General features: G+C 37.9%; 1 protein-coding gene across 5 annotated transcripts in view; it reads right to left on the reverse strand.

Annotated features, from left to right (window-relative positions):
- Positions 1–10,457, reverse strand: part of LOC306857912 (exocyst complex component 6) — a 55,913-nt gene that overhangs the window by 44,880 nt on the left and 576 nt on the right. For 2 of the 5 annotated variants that reach the window (XM_079398182.1, XM_079398181.1), the window contains exon 2: positions 328–499. In XM_079398182.1, the coding sequence (XP_079254308.1) occupies positions 328–499 (172 nt within the window). Of the gene's footprint in view, positions 1–327; positions 500–9,759; positions 10,011–10,457 lie in introns of those variants that run through there. The other 3 variants (XR_013783151.1, XM_079398183.1, XM_079398184.1) reach the window with 3 other exon arrangements.

The raw sequence follows: 10,457 nt of genomic DNA on the forward strand, positions 1-10,457 counted from the left end.
TCTTCCATTATTATGGTACTATTATTATACTATTATTCTACCGTGGTACTGCCACAATATTTTGCAGGACAAAATTATTTATTTATATATTAAAAAATAGCTTAATAAATTATATAAGCCTTTTGGGCTAAATGTAAATGAGTGCGGAGCTCCTTCGTCGTTATACCTTTTGTATTTTTTGGATCTACGCACCTTATATTATTGGCCTATACTGGACTTTTGGGACGAGTGTTTGGCTGTACGACCTTTTCTATTTGTTCAATAATAATCAATGCATAAATATGTTACTAATCCCTAAAATAAAATGTAATTATGATTTCCACGTACCATCAGCTTCTCAGCATCTGCTCGGACCTTCAGCAGTTCTGTGATGGCATCCACAAATCCCTGATGATGGAAGTTGCACATTTTCTCAATCTCTCTGTCATGGTTGCGTATTCTGGCATCAAGTTTCTCCATAAATCTTTTGTGTGCATTGGGCTGATCATCGTAAACGGATCTATAAAACAAACATCACACATTAAACTATTTCAAACAAACAGTCTGCAGAAATATTCTTTAAAGATCTTAAAGTGTCCCATGAATGTCATCTCACCTTCATTTACATTAACAGTGACGCATTTTTTAACACAACAATTTAGCGTGCCATATTTTAATGGTTTCAAATATCAAAGTCCCACTTATAAACTGTTTGTCTGTCCACAAATGCTTATCCTCCGTCTGTCTAGTCAAACATATATTTCACAAGTGCAAAATATTCAGGAGCTGTGTTGAATGATCAGGCCAAAAAAAAACAACTTTTTACATCAGTTTACAATGCAGGTGGAACCCAAACCAAGCCATATCTAGAAACCTGACAATTCAGTAAAAGTAATAATAACAATTGACTTCAGAAAATGCATTATTTTTTGTACTTACAGTCCAGACCTTGTGTTTCCCCTTCAGATAACACACACACACACACACACACACTTCAATACTCTGCAGGTGTCTCTATGTGGTTTTATCAATCTAAGAGCATGTAAGTATCAGTAGCTATGTTATCTAGTGCTGGCATTGGTGTCTGTGTACAGCATTGAGAGCTGGCGAGGTGAAGCCAACAGATGGGCCGCTTCTTCAGTGTGTTGTGAGATCACAGAGCGTGTTGCCCTCCTCACTGCTCCAGATGGCCAAGAGAGCCATCTCGCTCAGTGAAGAAACAGTCTGAGATGAATCAGGGTCTTCACTCACTTCCTGACACAGATGAGAGGAAGTGTGGAGGGAACTGTACCAGCTGACACTGTAGTGTACTTCATTACTTATCATTTACAATCAATGTGAAACATGGCCATTTTACTTCAAAGTGATGAGTTTTCGGCTCAAGGTCTGCATATAAAGTCACACCAGAGATGTTCAGCTGGGATCAGGACTTTGCTTTCTGCAGACCAGTCAAGTTCTTCCACACTGACTGAATCAATCATTTCTTTTTGAACCGTGCCTTATACACAGAGGCACTGTCATGTTAGAATAGAAAAGGGTTCTGTCCAAACTGTTGCTATAAAATTAAAAGCAAACAATTCCCTAGAATCTCATTATAAGCTTAAACATTAAGATTTGTACTCATAGAAATTACTAAAGTAGTCAAACCTGTTCATTAGAAGGGGACGACCCAATACTTTTGGCAATATAGTGTATTTTATACATAAGAAAATGTAGCTTCCTTTGTATTTTTGGAAGTGAATCCCACAAAAGGATCATGTTTGAGGGTCCTTAACATTAAGCATTTAACATTTAAGCATAAATAGCCCCGCAATCTATGAACATTGGGCTAAAATTAAGAGACTATGAAAAAATACAGTACATACTACACAATGCAAGTAAAAACCAATAGTGTCAGAGTGCAGAATGTGCTGCAGTTAGAGGGATGCATGAATAGTTCTCCAAGTGCGCCACCATGTGGGCAACAAGGGAACGGTGCATGTTCAATCACTGATGCATATGCAAATATTTAACCAAACCAGCAGCCATAGAACAGTGGCTCTCATGTGGTTTACACTGAACACTGAACATGAAGTGGTTACCCAGCACAAGATCCAAAAGTGCTGTGCAAATGTTAAAAAAAATTATTAAAATCAATGTTATTACATGTACTGAATAGACCAAACAACATTTGATGGGAAAGCATGGCAGTGTTTCATAAACAAGAGGAATGCATTATTTTTCTTCATTAATAATTTCTGAACTACATCCCTGTGATGTGTGCAAATATCAGTCATATAGGATGAAATAGAGCGGCACTAAGATTACAGGATTTTTTTAGCCATGCATGTAAAAACTGACTTTTCGTTGGCTTCTTTTAACAGCACAATTTTACAAATCATAAAAGTTAAATAATCAGGACAAAGTGTCACACTGCTTGTATGGTGACAGTGTTAGCTTAAAGTTCTGCTTCCTTGTTTTATATTGCCTGAAAAAAATAACTCAAAGCATTATGAATCATGATGAAAATCACACATTTCCAAGGTTTACTTTAAATATTTGTTCAAAGATTCATTCAGACAGGATAAATGGTTTGTCTCTCCACGACCCTGACATGAGCATCAGCCTGTAAAAACAGGTACTTCCTCTGTTCAAAAGTGTGTTGTGTTTGTGTCAAAAGCAGAAGTTGCTGTAAAACTACTTCTGAACAGTCACAGCAATTAGCATGAGATTCATATTAAACAGTCTCAACCAGCATAAAAATAAAGATATTCATAATAACAGTAACAAAGTCTTGGACGCCTCACTGCTAGTGAAACCGCCAGCTGGCTCTCTCTTTCAGATGCCAAGCAGAAGGTTCGGATGAAATCCAGGTTGCCATTGGCAACACAGCCTCAACGTCTAGACTGTGAATGATAACCTTTAAAATGGAACAACTAGCTGATCCTAGTTCTGAATCATTTTTACCACACCGTGATAAAATTGCAGGATGTTCTGAGGGACTGCTAGCAGGGCTGGGAAACTAAATTTAAAAATTCACTAAATATTTCCAAAAACTGAATTAGAATCCACAAAAGGGGCGATGAGTATTTTGGGAAAAACAAAAAACTGGAAAAAAGTTTATTGCAAAACATGCATATACAGTGGGGCAAATAAGTATTTGATACACTGCCGATTTTTCAAGTTTTCCCGCTTACAAAGAACGGAGAGATCTGTAATTTTCATCGTAGGCACACCTCAACTGTGAGAGACAGAATATAAAAAAATCCAGAAAATCACATTTTATGATTTTTGAATAATTAATTTCTATTTTATTGCATGAAATACGTATTTGATACAACAGAAAAATAAAACGTAATATTTGGTACAGAAACCTTTGTTAACAATTAGAGGTCAGATGTTTCCTGTAGTTCTGCAGAAAAGCACCCCCAAAGCATGATGTTTACACCCCCTTGCTTCACGGTTGGGATGGTGTTCTTGGGATTGTACTCATCCTTCTTCTTCCTCCAAACACGGCGAGTGGAGTTTATACCAAAAAGTTATATTTTGGTCTCATCTGACCACATGACCTTCTCCCATGCCTCCTCTGGATCATCCAGATGGTCTTTGGCAAACTTCAGACAGGCCTGGACATGTGCTGGCTTGAGCAGGGGGACCTTGCAATTTTAATCCATGATGGTGTAGTGTGTTACTAATGGTAACCGTTGAGACTGTGGTCCCAGCTCTCTTCAGGTCATTGACCAGGTCCTCCCGTGTAGTTCTAGGCTGATCCCTCACATTTCTCAGGATCATTGATACTCCACGAGGCGAGATCTTGCATGGAGCCCCAGTCCGAGGGAGATTGACAGTCATCTTGAATTTCTTCCATTTTCTAATAATTGCACCAACAGTTGTTGCCTTCTCACCAAGCTGTTTGCCTATTATCCTGTAGCCCATCCCAGCCTTGTGCAGGTCTACAATTTTGTCCCTAGTGTCCTTAGACAGCTTTTTGGTCTTGCCCATAGTGGAGAGGTAGGAGTCTGATTGATTGAGTGTGTGAACAGGTGTCTTTTATACAGGTAACGAGTTCAAACAGGTGCAATTAATACAGGTAATGAGTTGGGGATAGGAGGGCTTCTTAAAGACAAAGGCCGTTTCTCAATATGCGTACTTGTCTGTACTTGTGTTCTTGTGAAACGTCATCAGTCGCTGCCGAAGTACTGTTCCAATTCAAAGTTCACATCTAGCCAAGTCCAGTTCAAATCCCCGGATGTGTTCTTGATCCGCCCCTTTTACCGAGGATGCATCGAGAGGTGACTTGTGCGGACTTGATACGGGCCATAACCCAGAATTCAGTTCGTCCTTCCGTCCTCGAGAGTTCGTTCTTCCGAGTCGAACTTGGCAAGTCCAAACTCGAAAGGACGGAAGTCCAGACTCTGCGAACTTGGTATTGAGAAACGGCCAAACTAACAGGTCTGTGAGAGCCAGAATTCTTGCTGGTTGGTAGGTGATCAAATACTTATTTCATGCAATAAAATGGAAGTTAATTATTTAAAAATCATACAATGTGATTTTCTGGATTTTTTTTATATTCTCTCACAGTTGAGGTGTACCTACGATGAAAATGACAGATCTCTCCATTCTTTGTAAGCGGGAAAACTTGAAAAATCGGCAGTGTATCAAATATTATTTGCCCCACTGTAAGTATTTTGAGAGGATATGGAGACCAACGTAATTGTTCTAGGGCTTCATGGGAGTGAGTGTTCTCTACAAGGTCTTTTGGCACAATTTGCATTCTACAACTCTCTGTTTGGTGGAATTTTCTGTACAGCATCATACCTTTTCACCACAAATTCATTTAATTCATTTTCAGTTTATTTGTGCATTTGTCAGACATAAAATGATTTACATTGCATTCAAAGTATCCTTTTTTTTTCTTTTTTTGTTTATGCAGTTTACGCTAGCGCCATGTTCTACTGCTTCACAACAGAACTGCATATTAAATCATGGATTTTAAAATATCTGGGTTGTATGATACTGCTTAAAAATCAGGGCTCCAGACAAAAAAAAAAAATCAAACAAGTAACCATTGGCTCTTATAAGAAACCAAATTAAGTGCCAAATAATTTTTTTAGGTCCCACAGAATAAACATGTTTTATTTATTTATTTTTACACTTTAACATTTCAGCCATACTGTCATGTCTCATGGATTCTTGTCTTTATCAGCATTTTAATTTATCTTACAGATGTCCTAGGAACTAAACGTCTTTTGAGAGTCAACTTGAGAATACAGTCACAAAAAGTTGCATCACACAGAATCTGTGCCAATATCACTGACCATAACTATGTCAGCATCACTGAATAACTGAATAAGTGATTACATGAGACATTTCAGTAAGTTGTAGGCTATCTTATAAAAGAGCCAACCTTTTGATGTCCATACAGTGGTAAAGAGAAAGATATGATGGGTTCACCTGCTGCTTGAACTGCGGCGCCAAAGCGATCGCTCATGCTGCATTAAAGGGCGCCAAAACCAAATGTATTGATTGAATTTCGTTATGAATTTGGCATAAGTTTAAAGCTTATACTTTGTTTATTAAGAGGTAACAGAGCACAAAAGCTTAATTTGCGATTACTGGATGGCAACATATAGACTAGATCTTAATAATAACAGCAATAGTATTAAATATAAATGAGAATTGTTAACGATATTGCCAATTTCCACACAGCTGACAGCTTTACCTGTTGTAGTTTGTTCAAGTTGTGCATGGAATAGACACTACTTGCACTTTTACTTTGCACGTCATTCTCAATCACTCTCACGCTGCACAACTGTGTTCGCCAGAGATGAGGACTGTTTTTCACTAAAACGTTGATGTGCATTGTCTTAGTTTATTATGTCACAATAACAAAAGATGTGATTACAAAACAATCAGAAAAAAAGGCATCATTTTTAAATCTAACATGTAAATTTATATAGTCGCCAGTGGCGATCTCAGCAAAAACTTCACTCGCAAAGTTATATTTTTGGTTGTAATTGTGACCGTTTTAGTCGCAGTCTGGTTGCCCTGAAAATCATAATACCATAATGTCTTTGAGAAGTACATTTTCTTGTATTTCTGTCATAATTTCTTAAAGTTAAACCATACTTTTTTTTGGTGGGTTGCCTTGAAGATCTTTGCATTTCAGTGTGTTTTTGTCTAGTTTTTCTCAAATGAAGCAATTAAAAGCTTGTGAAGTGACTCTCAGAGATTAAGTGTCATGTCCTCATATTGTAAGACAGCAGAGCAGATACAGAAAACACAGCATCACGTGTATTTCTGTAGTAGATGAAACTATGCCAATCATTCATAAAAAGACAAATAAAACTAGCAGCATGCACTGATTGGCTGTTATCAACTTTATTTCTGCAGTGTGTTAAAAATCCACAGTTTATCATCTTTATCAACATAAATTATTGCAATCTTAATATATCGTATATCACCCAGCCCTAATTTGGATGCAACATTTTGCATAGCTACGTGTTTCCTAGTGTGCAGGCGTGAATTAGCAGAAGGCAAACATTCGTTTCGCGCTCGGTGTGAAAGCCACATTCGTGGGCGATTCGCCTCGCTTTTTCGCTTCGTGCACAGTGTGGAAAGGCCTTAACACTATAAAAATGGAAAACTGTGCTTGTATTAAGGAATAGACCAACTAAGATGCGCTCAGCTGCTTTACAACCATTGTTGCAGTTATCTGGTCAGCCCTTTCCTGTCAGCCAAATGGAAAATGCTGAGGGTCAATTTCTACTCAAATCACGCTAAGCTTTCTAAAATCGGTACCCATATCCACTGCCTTTCAGAAGGCCATATTACGCCCCATAATGGGATATCCTTTCTGCGAATCTGCCCATATGCACACAGAACTACTATCAGCAGGGCCATGTTCACAATGAGTTTCCTCCTTTCTGTTATTGAACTCAACAGACCAAAGAGCAGCAAGTTCCGGACAACTGCCAGGAGGTACTGAAGGAAACAGAAACACAGAGCGAGTAAAAGTCAAGCGTCTCTTCTTACAGCTCAAACACAAAACACAGATCATTACAAGTCTACATACATCTAACAACCACCACAGGGCAGTAAATGAAACCAAACTACACCCTACTGTAACATGAACATAAATGAGGGTCAGTCACTGCGTTTACATACACTTAAACAAATAGGCTTAGGGAATAAGGTGTATTTCAGGGTTTTTGCAGAAATCAAAAGCATTCATCATGTAAATGTAAAGTGTTTTCCTAATGCTGTTTAAGGAATTTACAAGATTTAAAAAAAAAAGCTTCCATTACTATGGAAGTCAATGGGTGCCGTCAAATGTTTGGTCACCAAATACCTACTTTAAGAGAAAATGGTAAGAAGAGGGTTTTTGTCAGTGCATGGGACCATGTAAATGCAATGCAATATAACATTTTTACAGGTTTTTGAAGATAACGTATAAGTAACACAGCTTAAATTAAAAAATAATGGAAAGATATAGAGAAAGCTGCTTGTAGTAAACATATATTTGGGTTAAGAAAACCTCAGTCATCCTCATCATAAATATGGTTCAATCAATATTCATGATATTTTAAAATAATGGCAATGGTTACTTAATGCTTAAGTAATGCTTATATAGGGCTGCACGATATATCGTTTTAGCATGTGCGATGTTTAGTAGGCCTATACTGATTGTTATATTTATACTGATCGTTTGCTTTGCTTACACACAGACACCGTGTCTACACCGGACACAATAGCTGACAAGTCGCACCGCAACAGCTAAAGCCTGTCTACACTGGACAGGACAAAGCGATAGGGGTGTAACGATACGCGTATTCGTATTGAACCGTTCGGTACGAGACTTTTGGTTCGGTACGCATTACAAACCGAACGATTTGTTGGACTGATCCTATTACATTTGGAAAATAAAAGAGCTTAAAGTGTGTGAAATATAATGTTCTCAGTGCCACTGCGCTCAACAAGGCAGCCTAAATGACGTAACAGGCAACGTGCTGTCTGCGCCGCGTTAAAAGGTAAGTTGAGTTCATGATTGCTAAAATCATGATTTCTACTGTAATAATCAAGTCAAACCCCTTACTAGGAAAGCTGAGCACTACTTAGACATGATTCACAAAATCACAAATTCTAATACAATAAAAAAAAAAATAAAGCCAAAGATGTCATGATGGGATGTAGCTGGGAACTACTGAAATCAAGAAATCATAAAGCTAAACACATCAGGACGGAAAATCATGAACTGATCAGAAGACATGAAGCAAAGATGCCATGCCCATAATGAGTGCTACTGAAATCATGATTTTTTTATTTTTTAGAAATCATGAAGACAAAGATGTGATGACAAAGTTGAGTGCTACTGAAAACATTTTATCAGAAACATGATTATGATTATATCAGAAATCATGAAGCCGAAGATGTCATGATGCAGCTGAGCACTACCAAAATCATGATTTCATCAGAAAACAAAGCAAAAGATCTTATTATGGGATCATGATTTTCTCATTAGGTCAAAGATGTTATGACGGGACACAACTGAACACTACCGAATTCATGATTTGACCAGAAATCAAAGCCCAAAATTTGGGATGGTCATGGGATGTCGCGGAGCATTAAAGAAATCATCATTTTATCTGAAATCATGTAGATAAATTTTTATTATGAGACACATAAATCATAATTTTATCAGAAATCATAAAGATGTTATGAGATGATATGTAGCTTAGTGCTACCAAATCATACAGCCAAATATTTCCTGGTTGGATGTAGCTGATCCTTTGATCAGAAATCATAAAGCCAAAGATCTCATCATCACAGGACTTGGCTGAGCACTACAGAAATCATGATTTTATCTGAAACTATAAAGCCACAGACTTCATTATGGGACAATAGTTAAGCTCTACCGAAATTATGATTTGATCAGAAATCATGAAGCCAAAGATGTAATGATGGGATACAGATGAGCACTAGCGAAATGATTATATAGCAAAAGATCTTGTGACAGGACACAGCTAGCTTACAGAAATCATAAAGCCAAAGACAGCAAATCTTTACTGGAATAAAAAGCATTATCATGAAATTATGATTTCAACCCAAATATGCAATGCAACTGGGCTGAAATCATCAAATTGTGAGGGCCATCGTGGTTTCTACTGAAATTATTCAAACACAGATCACATGAGGAGATAAATCTGAGCTCAGAGCGGAATATTAATATCCTACTCAACCCAGACTCGTTTATTAAAGCCACACCCACTCATATTTACTCAGCTTTCATTCTTCCGCAGCTGAAATGTGTTTGGAAAGGGAAATGGACAGTATAAAGAAGAATATAACTTGACAAGAGACGTTCATTTGGCAAAACTAAAGCTATTTTGCTCGGAGCTTTCCACCTGTCGACAGCTCCATCATATTCATAATGCAGTGAGACTGGGTCTGTGCTGATGTTTACATCTTATGTTATTAAGACAGACAGACAGACGCTTAGCGAATTCTAACAAATAATTCACACATAACGTCCCCCAGTCGTACACGATGAATGACAGGAAAACAGCGGTGTGTGTCATTGACTGTAACGTTACAGTGTCAGCACAGCATACAGCGGTCATTCATCTGGAAAAACACCAGTTCACATCGACTCCATCAGCACTTTATTTGATAGATTCATCAGCTATGACATAAAGTGCATCTTTTGCAAACAAAGGCCTGCTTTCCATCCATCAGACAGGAGAAGCATCATCACATCGCCATCTGAACGGTAAATAAGAGCAGAAGATGCTCATCTCTCACCGTAGCGTCGGCCCCACGCACGCCGTGTCCGTGCTCTCGATCTCCTGTAATATTCGCTCATGTTCGGTGATAGTCTCCAAGCTCTCGCTCTCCGCCATGTTGGCTCTAATCGTCACAGTGTTCATTTGTGACAGTGCCGACAGAGATGCAGTAGCACCAGTCCCCCGACAGGTGGCGCTGCAGCAGCCGGGGTTTGCAGGCCAGACATGAAGCTGATAGAGGTCACTGTTTTGTGATCCTGTAGCTACGGACTATGCAAAGCTAAAATGTGACTCAGTCATAAGGGTCAATTTGTTTTTTAAAACTGAACATAATTTGAAAGCTGAATAAATAAGCTTTACATTGATCGATGTATGGTTTGTTAGGATATTTGGTTGAAATACAACTATTTGAAAATCTGGAATCTGAGGGTGCAAAATATTGAGAATATCGCCTTTATGATGAATATATGACTTATCAAAAATTAAGTTTTGATGTTTTTACGGTGGGAAATTTACAAAATATATTCATGGAACATAATCTTTACTTAATATCCTAATGATTTTCGGCATAGAAGAAAAAATTATAATTTTGACCCATACAGTGTATTGTTGGCTATTACAAAATAAACCCAGCGACTGGTTTTGTGGTCCGGGGTCACATATAGGCTATTAAATATGTACATATTCATATGTATATACATTCACAGTTTGTTAAAA

This window comes from Barbus barbus, assembly GCF_936440315.1.
Source record: "Barbus barbus genome assembly, chromosome: 38".
NCBI classification, from domain to species: domain Eukaryota; kingdom Metazoa; phylum Chordata; class Actinopteri; order Cypriniformes; family Cyprinidae; genus Barbus; species Barbus barbus.